General features: G+C 39.0%; 1 protein-coding gene across 2 annotated transcripts in view; it reads right to left on the bottom strand.

Moving 5' to 3' along the window:
• Nucleotides 1-19,791, bottom strand: part of NME8 (NME/NM23 family member 8) — a 58,032-nt gene extending 38,241 nt beyond the window's left edge. The window contains exons 1-10 of one of the 2 annotated variants that reach the window (XR_008667483.1): nt 19,557-19,791; nt 17,960-17,999; nt 17,824-17,881; nt 17,518-17,624; nt 10,875-10,946; nt 6,079-6,195; nt 4,769-4,835; nt 3,806-3,879; nt 2,610-2,702; nt 322-518 (exon numbers count right to left, since the gene is read on the bottom strand). Coding sequence is in view for 1 of the 2 variants with exons in the window: in XM_019030612.4 (XP_018886157.2) it covers nt 322-518; nt 2,610-2,702; nt 3,806-3,879; nt 4,769-4,835; nt 6,079-6,195; nt 10,875-10,946; nt 17,518-17,624; nt 17,824-17,881; nt 17,960-17,992 (818 nt within the window). In the remaining variant the exon portion in view is untranslated. Of the gene's footprint in view, nt 1-321; nt 519-2,609; nt 2,703-3,805; nt 3,880-4,768; nt 4,836-6,078; nt 6,196-10,874; nt 10,947-17,517; nt 17,625-17,823; nt 17,882-17,959; nt 18,000-19,228; nt 19,523-19,556 lie in introns of those variants that run through there. The other variant, XM_019030612.4, reaches the window with a different exon arrangement.
• Nucleotides 19,792-21,995: the final 2,204 nt, after the last annotated feature.

The following is a 21,995-nucleotide window of genomic DNA, read 5'->3' as shown; positions in this document are numbered from 1 at the left end:
GTCCTCTCTCACTGAGGAGCCCCGCTGCACTCTTCTGCAGTGCTCTTTCTATCTAACAAAACTTTTCTTTCAAACCTACACTGTCATCTGTAAATTCTTACTACCCTACAACCCACAAGCCACTACTTTTTCCAATGCCAGGTATCTGACACTTCACCTGGCACACAGCTCTTCTGAATATACAGTATGTTAGGTTGACTGGAAGAAATACTTATGCCTTTAACATAAAAACATTTGCCCTTAGGTACTGAGGTGCCTACACTATGCTTCATTACCCAATAAGACATTGCAAGTAACACAATTCCTGGTCTTGAGCTATACCTGTCTCGTTTGTTCTTCATCATTCCAGGTGTAACCTGGGCTTCGACCTCAGGTTGATCCTCAGATCGTTCGTTAGGTTCGGTGTCAGGCTGTGGTTCAGTTTCTTCAGAGGGAGGATTGTGTTTACTTCCTTGAGATACAACTAGAATATAGCTTAAGCCACTTGTCATAAAAGAGACAAACTCTTCGAAGTCAGGCTACAAAATAAAATGATAAACTGTTTCCTTCAGGCTCCTGAAATGGATGGACTAAAATGGTGGTCACTACCCAAGTCAAATGAAATCTTCCCTCTCCATGGTCCCTGGGCAAAGGAATGTTACTCTTATAAATCTCCTGTTAACAATACATTTTTATTGTTTGGGGGTTTTTATTTTTGCTTTTTATTGAAAAATAATTGCATATATTCATGGGGGACATAGTGATGTTTCAATAAAGAAAATGTATAATAACCAGAGCAGGGTAATTTTGTGTCCTTAGAAAAATAAATCTCTTGGACCCCAAAATCACTAAGCCAAAGGGAAAAGTCAAGCTGGGAACTCCATCAGGCAAACGTGCCTCTCATTTTATTCCTAAATAAGATTGCTACAAAGATTAAAAAAAAAAAAAAGCTACATACCTCCCTCATAATTTGTCCACAAGGAAATTCCTTGTGGGCCTCAAGATCTTTACTCTAAAACAGTTCTGTTGGATTTCACCCTGGCAATGTAAATTGATAATTGATAGCTTATCTTCACAGGTAGGGGACAGAGGACAGACAGAGCCAAAAGACAGAGCCATCCCGCTGCTCACCAGACACAAATGCACATCTGATGGCTTCCTCTGCTCAGTTGTTTATGTAAAAACACAGATTCACTAAGCAAGACTAAGGCATAAGTGACTATTCCTCTATGTCATCTCACATGTAAATCGTGTATTCAGTGAAAGCCTCATCAGAGACTCAGAAGAATGCTATTGATTGTCTCTTATCTACCTAAGACCTGGAAGCAACCCTGCTTCAAGTTGTCCCACCTCTCCAGGAAGAACCAATGTACATATTACACATATTGATTGATGTCTCATGTCTCCCTAAAATGTATAAAATCAAGCTGTGCCCCGACCACCTTGGAAACATGTCATCAGGGCCTCCTGAGGCTGTGTCATGGGCGTGTCCTTAACCTTGGCAAAATAAACTTTCTAGATTGATTGCAACCTGTCTCAGATACTTTTGGTTCACACCTTTAACAAATCTCTCCCTATCCCTTCCCAGTCACTAGTCTCCTACATTTTTAAGTGGCAGAAGTTCAAAGCTAGTAGGAATTTATCTTAAAGATAACCTAACAATATTCCCAAATTTAGGATGTTTCCAAGTCATCTACGGGGCTTGTTAAAACACATATTTCTGGAGCCCAATCCTACAGTTTCTGATTTAGTAAGTCTGAAGTGGGGCCCAGGAATTGGATTTTCTCAGAAGTTTACAGTTAATGCGAATACAGTTGGCATAACCCTTTCTTTCTACACAGGTGGAAGCTGGGGCCAACAGAGATGGCATGAGTGGTGCAGTCAGTTCCACAAAGTGATGTCCAGTAGAATGGTATGTGATGATGTACATGCTCTTCTGCCCTTTCCAACACAGTAGCCACATGTGGATTTGAACACTTAAAATGTGACTAGTGCAACTGAGACTTCAAATTTTTAATGTAATTTAATCTTAATGAATTTAAATTCAAATGATCACATGTATCTAGTAGCTACCATATTGGACAGTTCATTTCTAGAAGTGAGGTCTCCTCACTCCCAAGCCAGTACACTTTCTAATACACAGCACTGCCTTTATTATATTATATCCCCAGACAAAAAAGAGTTGGTGGGGTAGGGAGGTGGCAGGAGTGGGGCAGTTGGGGTGGGGGCAGCCTGAGAGAAAGGCCCTTAGGTAAAGAAAAGATTAAAGCATTCTTGTGAAGCTGATGACAGAGCCTTCAACCCAGAATAAAAATCAATAGAAAACGACTGGATATTCACTTCCAGAGGACTGATGCAGGGGCTCTTGGAAGGCCTGACATAAAGAGGTCTTCATGTCAACAAAACACAATCAGACCATCCAGTTTTGCTTGGTAGCCACTATTTCTACCGAAGATTTTTTCAGAGCCACTATCATTGGCATCTCCATGATATGGACACCAACAGGGGCACCAGGAGCTTATTTTAGTTGTTCAGACTTACCAATTTGCTTTTCTGTAATAAAGATTTAAAGCTTATGAAGGCCACTGTATTTAAACACATACAGGATTTTTTCTTTTTAACTTTCATACCTGGTCTGCTATTCGACTATAGAAGTCGACAACTTGTTCTTCAGTGAGCACTGTCTTATGCTCTGCTTCTATAATAAATCCACCTTTGGTAATCTTCAATTAGAGAGTAAGGTCAAATCCAGGTGTCGTGGGATCACATGTAAAACAAGTTAAGTTTGTTTTTTGGGCTTAACAAACCACCAGCTTTCAATACATTTTCTATAAGAACCTCAGCAAAATCTATAGGACACTTGGTTTGAAGTGGCTCAAAAATATACAAACTTTAAGATTTGACTGCTCTGCTGGATTTCAGACTTGCTTGGGGCCTGTAGCCCCTTCATTCTGGCCAATTTCTCCCACTTGGAATGGCTGTATTTACCCAATACCTGCACCCCTATTGTATCTAGGAAGTAACTAACTTGCTTTTGATCTAACTGGCTCATAGGCAGAAGGGACTTGCCTTGTCTCAGATGAGATGCTGAACTGTGAACTTTTGAGTTAATGCTGAAATGAGTTAAGACTTTGGGGGACTATTGAGAAACCATGATTCGTTTTTGAAATGTGAGAACATGACATTTGGTAGGGGCCAGGAGCAGAATGATATGGTTTGGCTCTGTCCCTATCGAAATCTCACCTTGAATTTTAAACTCCCACAATTCTCATGTGTTGTGCGAGGAATCCAGTGGGAGGTGATTGAATTATGGGGGCTAGTCTTTCCTGCACTGTTCTCATGATAGTGAATGAGTCTCATGAGATCTGATGGCTTTAAAAATGGAAGATTTCTTGCACAAGTTCTCTTTGCCTGCTGCCATCCACGTAAGATGTGACTTGCTCCTCTTTGCCTTCTGCCATGATTGTGATGCCTCCCCAGCCATGTGGAACTGTAAGTCCAATAAACCTCTCTCTTTTGTAAATTGCCCAGTCTCAGATATGTCTTTATCAGCAGCATGAAGACAGACTAATATACAATCTAGCATAAGAACTATAATTTTTTAAAATTTACATAGGATGCTGGTAGAGTAGGATCATTTACAGAAGGATGCATGAATAGATCGAGCCTTGTAAAGACATAAAGTACTCAAAGCCTCTAGAGGTACCTAGCACCAGTAGTGCATTTTGTTCTATTTCACTCTAAATGGTAAGCTTGTCTTCAAACTGACGATTAAGAGGTTGTTATTTTGCAATTAATTTAATCATAGTTGGAAAATATTACTTACTTTTCTTTTAATTTCTAGAACTTTTTTACTAATCACAGCATCCGGTTTGATAATAGCAATACTGTATAATTCCTCTAGAAAAAAATTTAGAAAAAGACAGAATTTCATTTTCTTGGCACAAAGTCTGGATAATGAAGGATCTGGCAATTAGCAATGTAAATTTCTAATGATCAGTTAATTGTTGCCCATTGATAGCTGTGTATCTTACTTACTATGGCATTTCAACTACCAGAGGGTTCCTACTTAGAATCAAATGGCAGTTCCTATATTTGCATGCAGGGGAAACATTGACAGGAGTTTTTAATCCAGAGGAAACAAAAATTGAGGAGGTAGGCCCTGGTGGTTTGAATGCAATTCCCATGCGTAAGAATCACACACAGGATCCATCCAGCACAGTACTACCAGTAAGTGAAGTTTTAACTGTGAATCATGCAAGTAAACATCACCAACAGATTCATCTATGAATGTATCGACATTCTTATAATGAGCTTTTAGTGCAAGATAACTCATTTGGTTATGGCTGTTTGCCTCTGCTCCCTCCAGAGTATGAACACATACACCCCACTACCCCAATGCAGATAATCTAGTGAAGGCGTGAAATTGTTAACTGCAAAGTAAACCAAGAGTATGGGTCATCAAGGAAGAAATTATCATCACAAATATTTGGAAGATGATGAAGGATGAAATAGGAAGCTGCTGTCCAGATAAGTCACAGGAGACAGGAATCCATTGTACTGGGTAACCTCTGAAAGGCTCCAGGCCCAGAACCAAAGGTAAGGCGAGTGAGGAAAAGAAGGTGCTTTTTAATAGCTGAGTCTTGCAAGGCCCAAATCATCATTTATCTGAACAATTCCTCCTTAATAAACATGGATTTGTTACCAGTGTTTTGCTGAAACAAGTGATGCTGTGATGACCGCCCATGTACAGAAAACCCTTGGATTACTTTGAAGTAAATTTACTTACGAACACTTTCATATGGTGATTCTTCACTAACTTCTGAATCTGAGTCTACTAATGGAATTTCAGGATACTATGAAAAAGAAATGCAATGCAAAGATAACACAGTTATGTTTTAATATGATAGTGAGTGGGTTTTTAGAAATTTTGTATCTAGTAAATATTTATAGTCTAAGAAATAGAAAGTAAAGTGGAAGAGTTCCTGAACTTATCTAACATTACTGTCTCCAGCTTTCCACTTAAATAAAATAAGCGATGTTTTAAAATGGAAGGGGCAGGAATAATGCATATGTGCAGTATGAAAAGGGTAGCAAACCTTAATTTTTTTTATTTTTTTTTTATTTTTTTTGAGTAGGAGTCTTGCTCTGTCACCCAGGCTGGAGTGCAGTGGTGCTATTTCGGCTCACTGCAATCTCCGCCTCCTGGGTTCAAGTGATTCTCCTGCCTCAGCCTCCCAAATAGCTGGGATTACAGGCACCTGCCACCATGCCCGGCTAATTTTTGTATTTTTAGTGGAGACGGTGTTTCACCATGTTGGCCAGGCTGGTCTCCATCTCCTGACCTCAAGTGATCTGCCCTCCTTGGCCTCCCGAAGTGCTGGGATTACAGGCGTGAGCTACCGCACCCAGCCAAACCTTAAAATTTAATAAGAGCATGGGAGATAAAATAAGAACAAAGCAGAAATTAATAAATAAGAAAACTGCAAACACATGATAATCATGTTAAATATCAAAAGGGCATTTGATAAGTGTGAAGATCTGTTCTTAACCATTACTGTCAGCAAATTTGGAAAAAAACGATATTTCCTTAACTTAAAAAAAAAAATTTCTCAAACCAATAATCAATATCCTATTAAAGAGCAAAGTACCAGATTTTTTTATTCATCCAAATAGCTTTTATGTTCTTACAAATTTCATATAAATAATTACTATATACTTACACTTATAAAGTCAATTAAAAAAAAAGAGCAAAGTACCAGAAGGACAAATGTTCCTAACTTTCAGGGAAGCCATGAATATGCTTCTGTGATTCTTGAACTATCCGAAAGGTTTCATTTTTAGGTATATAAATATATATACACATGCATTGCCAAAATGCTTCCCAGAAAGATTGCACCATTTACACACCTGGATAGTTACAAAATTAGGTTAAACAACTTAGGAAAACATCAAATAAAAGGTAATGTACTTTTTTAAAATTAAAAGACATAAAGTACTCAAAGCCTTTAGAGGTACCTAGCACCAGTAGTGCATTTTGTTCTATTTCACTCTAAATGATAAGCTTGTCTTCAAACTGTTGTTAATCCAAAGTATTACCTGAGGTCGAGCCATTTCACCTGCTGCAATTTTTCTCTCCTCATCGATCAAATTAATAACTTTTTTATTAACAAGCGGTGCATTTGCACCCTGAATCTTTTCGATAATTTTGCCATTCTGTAAGGGAAATGAAAACAGGAGGGGAACTTTCATTTGCAGAACGCATCAAGAACTAACACTTAAACTGGACTAAGTCATCCCTCCCTTCTACCCTACTCTCATCCTCATGAATCCTCTTTTAGCTATGGTAATTAACGTTTTACAGTAAGGTCTTAATACTGTGAATGTTCTTGACTTGATAAACTCAGCTCTTTGAGTTCTACCTCCAATTTGCACATCCTCCAGCACCTTGCAGCAAGTCATCCCCCTGCAGGAGCTCTCACCTGATGCAATCTCTCCTGAGGCATCCTTGCTTTAAAGTTGAACAATTCTGGATAGGCCTCCCAATGACATCCTCCCTAGTTATTTTTGACACCATGCCCCTTTCACTCACTCATCTTTTAACACCTGTTTACTAAGCATCTGCTTACTGGTGCCATACCAGGCATAATGGTATAAAATAATAGATCTGGTACCTGACCTAATTAGATTTTTTTTAAAAAGCCCTACGTAAAAACACAAACATGTGAAACAGCAACCTTAGTAGGTGCTACCAAGAGTGATGCAAAGCCCTTGGAGCACCTATAAGAATGGGTTTTGGTCAAAGAGATCAGGAAAGGTACTTCTCAATGTCAGGAAGTGATTCTTGGTTTAAAATATGAAAGACGGGTAAGAGCTAATTGGGCAAAAAGGAGAAGAAAGAACAAAAGGAATAACAGACATAAGGGTTCTAAAGCTGGAAGGGAAGATGGCAAGTGACAAGGCCAGGTGACAAAGTGAGGGGGAGCCTGGTGTGAGTTGAAGCCCAGCACTCAGGAGAAGCCAAACTGTGCGCAGCCTGGTGGGCCAGGGATTCAGTCTTCATCCTAAGTGCAGTCAGAATGTTTAAGCAGAGGCCATGACCATGATTAAAATTGTTTGTAAAAATTATTTCACCTACTGTGTGGAAAAAATGCTGGGGGGAGCAAAAGAAAATATTCGCAGACAAGTTAGGAGCTACGCTAGAGGTGGAGGTGGAGAGATGATGGTGGTGGAGATGGAAAGGATGGAAAGAGGTAGATGAGTGTGACAGAGACCTGGGCAGTAAAATTGACAGGTCCAAGGTATGACTTGGATGGAATGTGATGTAAAGAGATGTCACAAGGTGACTCTTCTGTTTCTCACTTGAAAACTGGATAAATTATAAGTTATCATATTATATGCCAAATTCAGAGACAATAGAAGGGGACTGTGTTTTGTGGGGAGGAAGATCTGGTATTGAGTGAGTTTGCTGTGAGATGCTTTTTGAGAAAGCCAATAGGAGATGCCAAGACCCCAACTGGAAATGCTGCGAGTGGAAAGCATAGCATTCAGCTGAAGATGTAAACGTGATTTATTGATATACAGATGGTGGTGATTGAAACTGTGTGTAGAGGAAATTTTCTAAGGAGAGTGTAGCCTGATAAAGTCAATATTTAATCATGGAATAAAGAAGGGTGAATTTGCCAAAGGGACAGAGGGAAGTGGCATCCAGGAAGGTGAAAGGAAAACCAAGTCACATAAGCCAAAAGAAGCAAATATTTTAAAAAGGAGGGCATGGTCACTATATTCAAACCATTTAGGAGGTACAAATGATGAATACCTAACAATATCCATTATACTTAGTACAGGCTGGTACTTGGATACATTAGCAACAGCAATTTTGGTGGAATAATCAGAGCTCAGGTAGAATGGATTGAGGAGTTAATGGGATGGAAAGAAAAGAAGTAAAATTAAATATAAAAAGTCTTCTGACCAATTTAGCTATGAGGTGAAGACAAGAAATGGATGGTGGCTAGAGAGGGATATGCTAACAGAAAGAAGTATTATATATTTTTTAAATTGAAAAGACTTAATCATATTCAAAAGCCAACAGGAAAGATCCAGTTGAGTAAGGTTTAAATGAAACCTGAAACTCTAGTTACCATTTCCAACTAAAAAGTATCTTTCAACAATTCTGTGAATTATCTAATATCTCTTGAGGAAGGCTTCTGCTGAGACTAGCTGGAATGAATCTGTTGTCAGCTAAAAATGCTGACCCGTACAAAGGGACATTGAGGGAATATCTGAATAAAATGAGCATTGGGCTTGATGGTGTTTTTGTGATCACAGAATTCTATTCTTAAATTAATGATTATGGCTGTGGAGCAATGGGCAGTCTGAGACATGATTGCAGGAGTGATTCGATGAAGTTTATTGGAAGAAAAGTTTATTAGCAGCCAGGAGGTCAAGAATTGAAAGGCCAGGATATTGGGCGGGTTGTCAGTGTGGATACTGAAGTCCTCAAGGTGATGGCAGGACTCAGGCTTGAGAGTAAGACTTTAAACCACACGCCAAAGACTTCAGTCATCAATAGACCTGATCTGAAGGTCGGTAAATGACAGGAGTGAGATGGGGGAATAGGAGATTTAGCCATGTGAAACAGACCTCTAGTAATAGCAAAGAAAAGAAAGTTATTGAAGAACTAAGAAGTAAAGGAAACACCAATTATACTTCACATTCTGAAATAAACAGTTATCACTTCTGGGCTGTGGAGAGAGTGTCCAAAGGAAGAAGGTAGAACTAAGGTAAGCCAAGGAAGCGAGACAGAAGCTCAGAGCCATGGTCAAAAATCTTAGGAAGTCATTTTAATTCCAGATGTCATAGAGTGGAAAGGTTTGGGAGATAGGGGAAGAGTTGGAGAACTGGGTGTGACAAAGAATAAGCATTAGAAGGATGGATGAAACATGGCTATGAGGAAGGGTGGACTTAAACTCTGGGCACTGATTGCAGGCATTAGAGAACATGGATTGGATGGTACACTTAAGGAGAGTGGGGCTGGGTCTACTGGTCAGACTGGACTAGCTGTCGGGGTGATGGCCCAATTAGTCTGTTTTGTGTTGTTATCAAGGAGTACATGAAGCTGGGAACTTCGTAAAGAAAAATTTATTTGGCTCAAACTTTTGCAGACTGTACAAACATGGCACCAGCATCTGCTTCTGGTGAGGCCTCAGGAAGCTTGTTCTCATGGAGGAAGGGAAAGGGAGACAGCATGTCATGTGGAGAGAGAAGGAGTGAGAGAAAGGTGAGACGGTGCCAAGCTCTTTAAGTAACTAGCTCCTGCATGAACTAATAGAGGGAGAACTCACTCATTACTGTAGGGAGGGCACCAAGCCATTTACGAGGCATCTGCCCCAATCACCCAAACGCCTCCCACTATGCCCCACCTCCAACACTGGAGGTCACATTTCTGCATGAGATTTGGAGGAAACAAATACCCAAACTATATTATCGACTATCCCAGAGCTCCAGACTCTACAATGCGACCCACCTGCCCAATCTTTTCTCTCAGTCCCATGCTCCTACCCACTACGTGCAGCTAAAGCCTCCTCATTGTTCCATGAGCCCCCCAAGCCCATTCTGCCTCTGTGTTGTTATTCATTCTGGTCCCCTCATGAGTGTAATGACATCTAGTTTAGGAGTCAGCAAACCTCAACCCAGTCCAGAGACTGTATTTTAATCATGCTGAAATTATTCACTCCCTGGCCCTTTACAAAAAACAAAACAAAACAACAACAACAACAAAAACAACGTTAGCTGACCCCTCACCTAAATCATTGAATTCTAAACATCCAACTTAGAGGAGATCTACAATGCATTTTTTACCATTCAATGCATTTTTTATGATTAACCCAGCAATTCAACTCTTTGAAAGGGTTGCAAGAGTACTGTTTAATAGCAGAAAAAAGTTATATCCAAGATGTGTTTTTAATGAGTATTTCTAATATCAAAAATAAATATCCACAGTGGAGGAACAGTCCAAGTCCTGTCTATCTCCTCCGTGAAGGCTTTCTTTCTTCTGTCTCAGTTCTCGAACTCTGTAGCAGCTATACCCTGTGTCACACAATTTAGCACTAACTGTACACTCTGCTTTTAGAAAATAGCACTATTTATGTCTTTCTAATTATTCATTTATATTTTATATTTATTTTATTATTACTTATTTTTGAAAATAGAGATGTGGTCTCCCTGTGTTGGCCAGGTTGATCTTGAATTCCTGGCCTCAAGCAATCCTCCCACCTCAACCTCCCAAAGTGCTGCGATTACAGGCGTTAGCCACTATGCCTGGCCTCTGTCTGATTATTAAAGTTGTGTGTTCCTCACAGAATATGTGGAAAATATAGAATAGTATGAATAATAAAACTTAAATTAGTCACCTGTTCCTCACACATAGAAAACTGCTATAACATTTTGGTGGATCCACTTGCTTTCTTCTTTATAAATATAGAGATAAGAGTAATGTGTATTACAAAAGACTGATCATACAGATGCTTTCTTGTATGGATATGCATGAATGTTTATAACCAATTCTCTCTTGCTAGGTATCTATGAAATTTCCAAGGTTTTACTCCTGTAAAAAATTTATTGTACAAATCTCCGATCATTTCCTTAGCAAAGATAAACGCCATCTTACTTTTCCTTTCCCTGATGAATCCAGTGTGTCATCATCTAATCCCTTCAATCCATAATAAGCTCCTAGCAGCCAAATTATAAAATTTATAAATAGTCAAGAAAAGATAAGGCAAACATTGTGTAATTACTGTCATTGGCAAACAATTTCATGGTAATTTTACAATGTTACTTGTTCTTAACTGCAAACTGGAATCTGATAATGCAATTGAGAAAGTAAATATACTTACAACACTAAAGAGAAAAACAGGTTCACATTTATCTCTAAATGGCTGCAAAGTCACAATGTTGTCCGCTTCTGCCTGGAAAAAGTAAACATTTCATATAATAATAAATAAAACTATATTCAAGTAATTTGATACACTATGTTGAAACAATGCAGAGATATATATAATTTTTAGGTTTACTGCAACATTCGGTATGCCTTAGTGGTTTTAGGGATCAAACTGCACATACTGGCGATTCAAGCCCTACGTCATTTGGCCTTAACCTTTCCACACCATTTCCCTTTACCTTAACCAACCTTTAGCCAAACTTATTTACTCATCTTTTCCTCCCTGGTCCTGCCCTTCTTTTGCTGTCCCTGTTCAACTATCCTTCCTCCAACTCTCTCTCACTTCCTTTTGCTGTAAATCATCTCTTGTTCTGCAAAGCACATTACTGCCCCTCTCCCAAGGCACCTATGTCCCTTTCAATATTCTACTACAGGCACGTGTGGGCCTGTTGCACCTGCTCTGTTAGAAGGAGAGTTGTGTGCACAGAGATAGCATGTTTCCTATCCACGTTCGTATCTCATCTCCCTCTGTCAGTCATAGGGCCATACATTAAAAGAGGTTTACTAAACATTCCTTGAATAAATTAGTAGTCAACTTTTAAAGATTTTGAATTTTATGTCTGTAATTTTCTTAATATTTTCTCATAAATTCCAAGTTGTTCCAAATTAATTATGAACTACTATACATTCAATAATAGTGTCTTCTTCCATATTAACATAGTATCCATTGGTCCAGCTGCCAGAATGAGATCGTTTGGTAGGGTCTCCTGTAAGAGTTGGTGTCTTAGTCAGTTTGGGCTGCAATAGCAAATTGCTATTGACTGGGTGGCTGAACAACAATCATTTATTTCTCATAGTTCTGGAGGCTGGAAGTCTCAGATTAGGGTGCCAGCACAGTCTGGGTGCCGGAAGTGAAGGCCCTCTTCTCCACTAATGTCCTCACCTGGAAGAAATCATATGTCTCTTCCTTTATTTAAATAAAAGCTTCGATTTTACTCTAATTACCTTCTAAAGTCTCCATCTCCAAATATCACCACATTGGACATTAGGATTTTAACGTATGAAATTTGATGGCAAACATTCAGTTTATAACAGTTGGTTTTTGTAATCTAAGGCAACGCTTTTCAAAGTGGCATTTTCATTGTGTTCAGTGCAATACCATAAACCTTGACTAACACCTTGGGATCCAGATAAAGTGCTACTAGGGATGTTGCAAGTGCTGCTAAAAAGCTGAGAAAAATCATGACATTACAAGAAAGAGCTGACTTGCCTGATAGGTACCCTAGATTGAGGTCTGCAGCTGAAGTTGCCCACCATTTCAAGATAAAAGAATCCAGTCTAAGAGTAATTGGGTTTTTTTTTTAAAGGAAGTTCATTGAGCCATTGCTGCAGCTGTGCCAGCAGGCATATAGATCTTGCACTTTTTCTGAAATAACCTTTTTATCTCACACTGAAAATGCAGCTTTTATGCAGGTGCAGGATTACTATAAGAAAGGCATGCCTATAGACTCTAATATAATTCCCAGAAAAGCAAAGTTATCATATGACAACTTAAAGCAAAAGTAAGTGAGGGATCTAAAGCTGGAGAATTTAATGCCTGCAAAGGATGGTTTGATAATTTTTGAAAAGGTTAAAAAATATTAACATATCAGGAGAAGCAGCTGCTGCTGACCAAGAGACAGCAGAAAAGTTTCCAGATGCCTTTAAGAAAATAATTAAGAAGAAAAGACGTCTACCTGAACAGGTTTTTAATGCAGATGAAAGTGCCCTAAACTTGGGTTTTGGTGGGGGAAGGGGGATGCCACAAAGTTCGTTATTTAGTGAGGAAGAGAAGTGAGCACCAAGACTTAAGGAAGAAGAGATAGGCTAACTCAACCATTTTATGCATTGCAGTTGGGTTTATGATCAGGGCTGTCTTTCTCAATAAAACTGCTAACCCCCAATCCTTGAAGGGAAAAGATAACACCAGCTGCCAGTCTTTCAGTTTGTACAAGAAATCCTGGACAATGAGAACCTTTTATTCTGGATTGGTTCCATCAGTGCTTTGTCCGTGGTGTCAGGAAGTACCTTGCCAGTGAGAGACTGTTTTTAAAGTTCTTTGATATTGGAAAATGCCCCTGGTCACTGAGAATCCCATGAGGTCAACACCAAAGGTGTCAAAATGATCTACTTGTCCCCAAACACAACATCTCTAATTCAGCCTCTAGATCAGGGGGTCATAAGGACTTGGAAGGCTCATTACACGTGGTACTCTATGGAAAAAATGTCAGTGCTATGGAAGAGAACCCTGATAGAACATCATTAAAGTCTGGAAGAATTGCACCATTGAAGATGCCATCATTGTTATAGAAAAAGCTGCAAAAGCTATCAAGCACAAATTAATAAATTCCTGCTGGAGAAAATTGTGTCCAGATGTTGTGCACGACTTCATGGGATTTATGACAGAGCCAATTAAGGAAGTCATAAAAGAGATTGTGTATGTGGCAAAAAGGTGGGGGGTGAAAGGTTTCAATATATGGATGTTGGAGAAATCCAAGAGCTGAGAGACACCACACCAGAGGAATTAACAGAAGACTAATTGATAGAGATGAGTGCCTCTAAAGCAGTGCCAGACGATGAGGGAGAAGATGTAGAAGAGCCAGTGCCAGAAAACAAACTGACATTAGAACATCTGGCAGAAGAATTCCAGTTATTCAAGACTGCTTTTGACTTCATTTATGACATGGACCCTTCTATGATATGGGCACTGAAACCAAAGCAAATGGTGGAAGAAGGATTGGTACCACATAGAAACATTTTTAGAGAAATGAAAAAGCAAAAACGTCAGACAGAAATTACCACGTATTTCCATAAAATTACATCCACTGTGCCTGCTTCTCCTGCCTCCCCTTCCACTTCCTCCACCTCTTCTGCTTCTGCCACCCCTGAGACGTCAATACCAACTCCTCTTCCTTCTTCTCCTCCTCAACCTACTCAATGTTAAGATGATGAGGATGAAGAATTTTATGGTAATCCACTTCCACTTAATGCATAGTAAATATATTTTGTTTTCCTTATAATTTTCTTAATACTATTTTCTTTTCTCTAGCTTACTTTATTGCAAGAATATAGTATACAATACACGTAACATACAGAATATGTATCAATCGACTGTTTATGTTACCCATAAGGTTTCCAGTCAACAGTAGGTTATTAGTAGTTAAGTTTTGGTGGAGTCAAAAGTCATACATGAATTTTTTACTGCATAGGGGGGTTAGCACCCCTAACTCCAGCATTGCTAAGGGTCAACTCTATTTAGAAGTAATTCAGGTATTATAATTATAATGTTTATATTATAATACATAAATTATTAAGGATTAAATAATTTAATAATAATATAACAGTAACTATAATAAACACTATTAACTAAATTTTATATGCCTCTCTCTCTCTATATATATAAAATATTTAATGTTCCTCTTTTAAAAAGGCACACAGCAGAAAAAAATTGTATACTGACCATTCAGCTCAGGGCAATTTTAATAGGTAATAACCTCATACATTTTAATTTTGGACCTACATGTTCAAGTTCAGAGTGTCTCTCTTCCTTGATTAACAGCAGAAAACAATATGTCCGGCAGAGGGCATCTCTCCATTGCTGCTCACAATGGAGGTTTGGAGATATAATTTTCTTTCACCTTTATGGGTAGGTCACCAGAATCCAGAACCCCTAGTCTATGTGAATGTCTACTGCCACTTTTGAACAAACTTTCCTAATGCCAACTGCCAGGATTCACAAGAATTTCCTGATCCTCAATTCCCTGTGATCCATCTGTCAGCTGTTAGACACTTGTGATACTGTATTTTAGCTTCTATCAACCCCTTTCCAACTGCATGTGGCAATCTCCTTTAGGCCCTATTCTCTGCTCTTCTAACTTGATTTTTCTTCTCTGTGAAGAATCAAGTCTAGAATAATTTCCTAGCTCCTTTCTGGTGGTTCTGATTCTCCAGAGTGAAACAGGTTATTACAGAATCTTGTCTTTTAAAAAACTACAATGACAAGAGAGTGAAAAAACCAGCCACAGACTGGGATAAACTATTTGCAAAAGTAATACCTGATAAAAGACTGTTATTCAAAATACACAGAATACTTGAAACTCAACAATAAGAGAACAAACAACCCAATTAAAAAAATAAGCCAAAATCCTTAGCAGACACCTCCTCAAAGAAGATATACAAATGGCAAATAAGTACATATAAAGATGCTCCACCTCACATAATCTCAGAAAATGCAAACTAAAACTACAAAGTGATTCCACTACACACCTATTAGGATGACCAAAATCCAGAGAACAGATGCTGGTGAGGATGTGGACCAACAGAAACTCTCATTCATTGTTGGTAAGAATGCAAAATGGTACAGCTGCTTAGGAAGATTTGGTGGTTTCTTACAAAATAAAACATATCATTACCACATGATCCAGCAATCCTACTCCTTGGTATTTACCCAAATGAGTTGAAAATGTAGTATGTTCATACAAAAACCTAAGCATGGATGCTTATAGCAGCCTTTTCCTAACTGCTAAAAGTTGGAAGCAACCAAGATGTTCTTCAGCAGGGGAATGGATAAATAAACCCTGGTATATCCAGATAATGAAGTATTATTTGACACTAAAAAGAAATGAGCTATCAAATCATTAAAAGACATGGCGCATATCACTAAGTAAAAGAAGCCAATCTGAAAAGGCTCTACACTATGTGATTCTAACTATATGACATTCTGGAAAAGGCAAAACTATGGAGGTAGTCAAAAGATTGGTGGTTGCCAGAGGTTATGAGGTAGGGAGAGATGAACAGATTAAGAGGATTTTGCTGGGAATGAAACTATACCATATGATGCCATAATATAGTAAGTACATGTCATTACACATTTGTTAAACTCCCTAAAATGCACAACACCGAGAATGAACTTTAATGTAAACTACGGATTTTGGTAAATAATGATGTGCCAGTGTAGGCTAATCCGTTGTAACAATGTACCACTCTGATGTGGGATTTTGATGGTGGAAAAGGCTATGAGAGTGTGGGGATAGGGGATATATGAGAACTCTTTACTTCATGGTAAATTTTGCTATGAGCCTAAAACTGCTCTAAAAATAACATCTATATAAAGATTTTTTAAAAAAAATTAAAGGAATGAAAACCTTACAAAGTCCTTATTTCAGAAGACAAAAAAAAAAAAAGTCAATTCCTTCACCAGGACAACAGGATTTAACTACTGTAGACAGCCACTTACTCTCTTGAATAGAAAAATAATAAGAGGTGAGTGTCTAGGCTTCAAACTGCTTATTCATCATCTTGAACTAAGGAAAATAAGTCCTACGGAAAATGCATTTAAAGAAGGGGATGGATAGTGAAATACAAGGTCAGTAGGCAAACCCATTCCGATGTTTGGGTTGAAAGGGGCCATGAAAGACCTGTAACTGGGAGAACATGAGTGGGTTGTGGTTGCATGTCTGCATTAGGAACTATGTATTTCAGAGATAAGGAGTAAAGACCTGTTATCATCTGTTATCTGCTCCTGTATCTTAAGTCTAGTTGGTTTGGGAGCTTTTCTATATAATATAAATATATTATATAAGCCACACATATAAATTCTCCAGTAGTGACATTTAAAAACAAAAAAAGGTGAAAATAATGTGACAATAAATTTTACTTAACCCGATACATCCAAAATATTATCATTTCAGCATGTAATCAATGTATAAAATTATTGATGGCATATTTCACTTTCTTTTTCCATATTAAATTTTTAAAATCTAATGTGTCTCTTACACTTAAGAGTACATCTTAATTCATATGCTAAATGTTAATCAGAAATAATTAATCCTTAATTAGCTTTGATAACATTTACAGTTAAGTAGTAGATTCACATACTCAAGTTATCCCAGATTTTAAAAGTTTTACAATAACTCAATGGAGTATCAGTTTGAAAATCCAGATTTAAATTCATTAAAATTAAAAATTCAGTTCCTCAGTTGGACCAGCTACATTGCAAGAGCTCCATAGTCACTTATGCCTAGTAGCTACCATGTTGGACAACAAAATTCTAATTAGTTGATCATTTTATGTGAATAGATTGAAAAAGCAGTACAATTCAGTAAAATGTGTTTGGCTATAATATTTTAATCCCTTATTGCAAGTAGGTAGCAAATAAATGAGGAAAAAATCATTGCCACTGGAAAATATGGTAACTGGGTTAATGCCAGGGCACTACTCAATGATACCCAGTAAACAGCTTTTGCAGCCCTTATTCTAAAGGACACACATTGAACATGTGGTCAGGTGAAAGGAAACAGAACAATAGACGTATCCATTATTACACTTTTCTGACTTTCACAGTCATGGTAAATAGCCTCGACGTTATAGGAATGGGATAAAAATCATGTTCATTCTCAGATCTAGTAGAATTAAATATATAGTAAAACTGCCAAGTAAAGACTATCTATTTTGAAGAACTGACAGTTTGTTTAAATTAAGACAATACTTAAAGTATTAGAGGATACTTAAAAACTTAATATAATGTGAAAACAGTGGTTTAATGAAAACAAAATTCTTACGACAGCAAAATGCAGAATTTCATCTTCGTTCAGTTCATTTTTCAATTTTCTGAATAAAGGTTGCATTGCTTTGCAAGGTCCACACCAGGCTTGGTAAACATCAATCACTAGAAGATGATGATATTTATGAAATAACAAAGTCTACCAATCTAGGATAGCAGTTATCCCAATCTGGAGCCATGGCCAGGGCAAAGGCACTGCAGGATTTCTTGGTCAAAGTGGGGAGTGGCACTCTAGAGGGACAGGGTGCCAGGAGGAGCCCTGGGTCAAACCCCAGGTGGCCAGACAGCCGGGGAGTCCTTATACCTGTTAAGCCTTTGTTCTGCAACATCTCATCCCACAAGCTTTGATTATTGATGACTGTCTGCAAAGTGGAAGGCACTGTAAAATGTATTCAAGCACTAGTGCACCAGATAAAGAATTGTTGATATGTCAGACCCACCTGTAACTGGACTTCTCGTTTTTTGCTTGCCATTTATCTACTATCATAGGAAAAAGAAAGAAATATTTTTAAGTAGGAGATTTAAATAATATTTTCTTTATGCATGCAAATAACATCTTTTAAAACAATTTTTAATTTTTGTGGGTACATAGTAGGTGTATGTATTTATGTATCTCTGTATTTATGTACTTAAATATTTGTGTATTTAAATCTGAGATATTTTGATACAGGCATGCAATGCATAATAATCACATCAGGGTAAATGGGGTATCCATCACCTCAAGCATTTATCCTTTGCGTTACAAACAATCCAATTATACTCTTTTAGTTATTTTAAAATGTACAATTTAGATTTTTTGACTGCAGTCACCTGTTTGTGCTAGCAAATGCTAGGTCTTATTCATTGTTCTTCTTATTATTTTTTTATTTTTTATTTTTATTTTTAATTTTTATTTTGAGACATAGTCTCACTATGTTGCCAGACTGGAGTGCAGTGGCACAATCTGGGCTCAATGCAACCTCCGTCTCCTGGATTCAAGCGATTCTCCTGCCTCAGCCTCCAGAGTACCTGCGACTACAGGCACCCGCCACCACGCCCGGCTAATTCTTTTTGTATTTTTAGTAGATACAGAATTTCACCGTGTTAACCAGGATGGTCTCAACCTCCTGACCCGTGATCCTCCCACCTCAGCCTCCCAGAGTGCTGGGATTACAGTATTCATCCTTTCTAACTGCAAATAACATCTTAATGTACTAGTGAAAAATTTCCCCACTGTACATTGGATTATGCAGTGTCATCTTTGCTGGGGAGAGAGAAGCTAATGTCATGGAAGGACTATTGTATGCTAGGCTCTATGCTAAATGCTTATAGCTGCCACACTATCTTATCCTCCCAACAGTCCTGAAGCAAGGTAAGAATGTTAGGAGTTACACGTCATCTGGTTTTTTTAAAGGTTTTGTTTTCCTGAAATATTAGAAAGTGTTTCCTATATTATCAATTGCAAACATATGAACATGCCCGTGGATCTTTCTGGGGTCCCTCTTCAGATCTGGCTGCTCTAAGGATATTTAGTCTTGAGAACAAGGCCACTAGTGTTTTCTGGGGCACGACATAAACTTCCCAAACTCCCTATTCAGTGGTGTCAGGGGCAGTGTAGAACAGGGGTCAGTCAGCGTGCGGGCGATAGTGGACACTAGCGTACAACAAAGGAAAAGCCACAAACAAGACTGTATCCCAGGAAAGGTGCTGGTTGCTCCGGCAAGGCTTACACAAAACAGGTCCTCCACTAAGCTAGACTGGGACGTTTAAAGAAAAGGAAGGAACAGGCCCAGAGGATCTAAATCGGCTCCCTCGTTGTGGCCGTTTGAGCGGTGACCTCGGCGAAGTTCCATTCCAGTACCTAGGACCCTGGTAGGGCCCGAGGCTGAGGCTGGCCGGCCTCCTGCTGGGCTTTCTTCTCCAGCTGATTCAGCAAAAGGAAGAAGAGGGATTCCCTGCCTGTCTGGGGAGAAGAAGGGGGGCAACGTTTTGTCCAACCCATCTGCCCGTGAGACTTGAGCGGTGTCTCGAGGCCCCTGCTCCAGACAGCAGCTTTACCTGGGCAGTGGGGACAAGACCAGGTGGTGCCTAAAATCCTCCACCTCTTCTGCCCACACAATGAAGGAACAACGAAGTCCTGGTTCCACCATCACAAGACTCTGTTCTTCAGCTGCCTCATCCCCAAACTCCTATCCCCCATCCTCCCATCCCTACATTCCTCTATCCCCAGATGCGCACCAAAGTGCGCTTTCCCAAGTGCAGATTTGATCATATCTCTCCTTGGCTTTGAATCCTCCCGTGACTAGCCACGCTTTACAGCATAAAATGCATACACCTCAAATCGGAGCAGAAGGCTCTCTGCCAGCACCAGCCTTTTCTTTCTTTTTAACTTTGTCTTCATCTACCCTGGTTTGGTCTTTTCTTCTTCTTCTTCTTCTTCTTCTTCTTCTTCTTCTTCTTCTTCTTCTTCTTCTTCTTCTTCTTCTTCTTTCTTCTTCTTCTCCTTCTCCTTCTCCTCCTCCTTTTTCTTCTTCTTCTTCCTCCTCCTCTTCCTCTTCTTCTTCTTCTTCCTCTTCCTCTTCTTCTTCTTCTCCTCCTCCTCCTCTTCCTCTTCCTCTTCTTCTTCTTCTTCTCCTCCTCCTCGTCCTTCTCCTTCTCCTTCTTCTCCTTCCTCTTCTCCTTCCTCTTCCCCTCCTTCTCCTCCTCCTCGTCCTCCGTCTCCTCCGTCTCCTCCGTCTCCTCCGTCTCCTCCGTCTCCTTCGTCTCCTTCGTCTCCTTCTTCTTCTTCTCCTTCCTCTTCCCCTCCTTCCCCTCCTCCTCCTCCTCCTCCATCTCCTCCGTCTCCTCCGTCTCCTTCGTCTCCTTCTTCTTCTTCTTCTTCCTCTTCTTCTTCTCCTTCCTCTTCTTTTTTCTTTCTTTCTCTTTCTTTTTCTCTTTTTTTTTCTCTTTACTTTCCTTCCTCCCTCCCACTTGCAGCATCTGGAAATAATTTTTCACAATAGTTTCTGATTAATCCACAGGCTGAGATACAGAAAGCAACTGTAGAGTAGAGGGACACAGTGAACCTTTGTAGGGATCCTCATCCCTGGAGTGGACCAAATAGATGAGCAGGGCTACCTACAGAAGGATTTTTGACCAGGATCATATCCTATCAAGACAGGACATGTAGTACTCCTTCACTTCACCATCTGCAATTTTCTTTCCTTTTTTTTTTATTACGCTTTAAGTTCTGTGATACATGTGCAGAAAGTGCAGGTTTGTTACATAGATATACACATACCATGGTGGTTTGCCGCACCCATCAACCTGTCATCTACATTAGGTATTTCCCCTAATGCTATCCCTCCCCTAGCCCCCCATCCCCTGACAGGCCCCAGTGTGTGATGTTTCCCTCCCTGTGTCCATGTGTTCTCATTGTTCAACTCCCACTTATGAGTGAGAACATGTGGTGTTTGATTTTCTGTTCTTGTGTTAGTTTGCTGAGAATGATGGTTTCCACCTTCATCCATGTCCCTGCGAAAAACATGAACTCATCATTTTTTATGGCTGCATAGTATTCCATGGTATATATGTGCCACATTTTTTTTATCCAATCTATCATTGATGGGCATTTGGGTTGGTTCCAAGTCTTTGCTATTGTGAATAGTGCTGCAATAAACATACATGTGCATGTGTCTTTATAATAGAATGATTTATAATCCTTTGGATATATACCCAGTACTGGGATTGCTGGGTCAAATGGTAACAAAAGGCAAAATTGACAAATGGGATCTAATTAAAGAGCCTCTGCACAGCCAAAGAAACTATCATCAGAGTAAACAGGCAACCTAGAGAATGGGGGAAAATTTTCGCAATCTATCTATCTGACAAAGGGCTAATATCCAGAATCTACAAGGAACTTAAACAAATTCACAAGAAAAAAACAAACAGCCCCATCAAAAAGTGGGCAAAGGTTATGAACAGACACTTCTCAAAAGAAGATATTTGTGAGGCCAACAAACATATGAACAGAAGTTTTTCATCACTGGTCATTAGAGAAATGCAAATCGAAACCACAATGAGATACCGTCTCACACTAGTTAGAATGGCGATCATTAAAAAAAGTCAGGAAACAACTGATGCTGGAGAGGATGTGGAGAAATAGGAACGCTTTTACACTGTTGGTGGGAGTGTAATTATTTCAACCATTGTGGAAGACAGTGTGGCGATTCCTCAAGGGTCTAAAACCATCTGCTATTTTCACAGAAGTTTTATGTATTTCCTATAATTGCTATTTCACCAGAGTCAGACTGTTAGTAAATTGACTTTTGATTCTTCTTTGATTCAACACAATAGTTCACAAGGTGAAATGCTCATGCAAATATTTCAGGCAAATTCTTCATATAACACTTTGATGCAAGAAGTTTCAATGTATTCTCAAATTAGAACAAACATTTACCAGTGGCCAATACATGGAAGGAAGGTGTAATTAGGTTTTTTTGTTGTTTTTTTTTTACA

The sequence above is a fragment of the Gorilla gorilla genome, chromosome 6 (genome assembly GCF_029281585.2).
Source record: "Gorilla gorilla gorilla isolate KB3781 chromosome 6, NHGRI_mGorGor1-v2.1_pri, whole genome shotgun sequence".
Classification (NCBI taxonomy): Eukaryota; Metazoa; Chordata; class Mammalia; order Primates; family Hominidae; genus Gorilla; species Gorilla gorilla.
The sequence above is the reverse complement of the archived record's forward strand: the minus strand, read 5'-3'. Positions and strand labels throughout refer to the sequence as shown.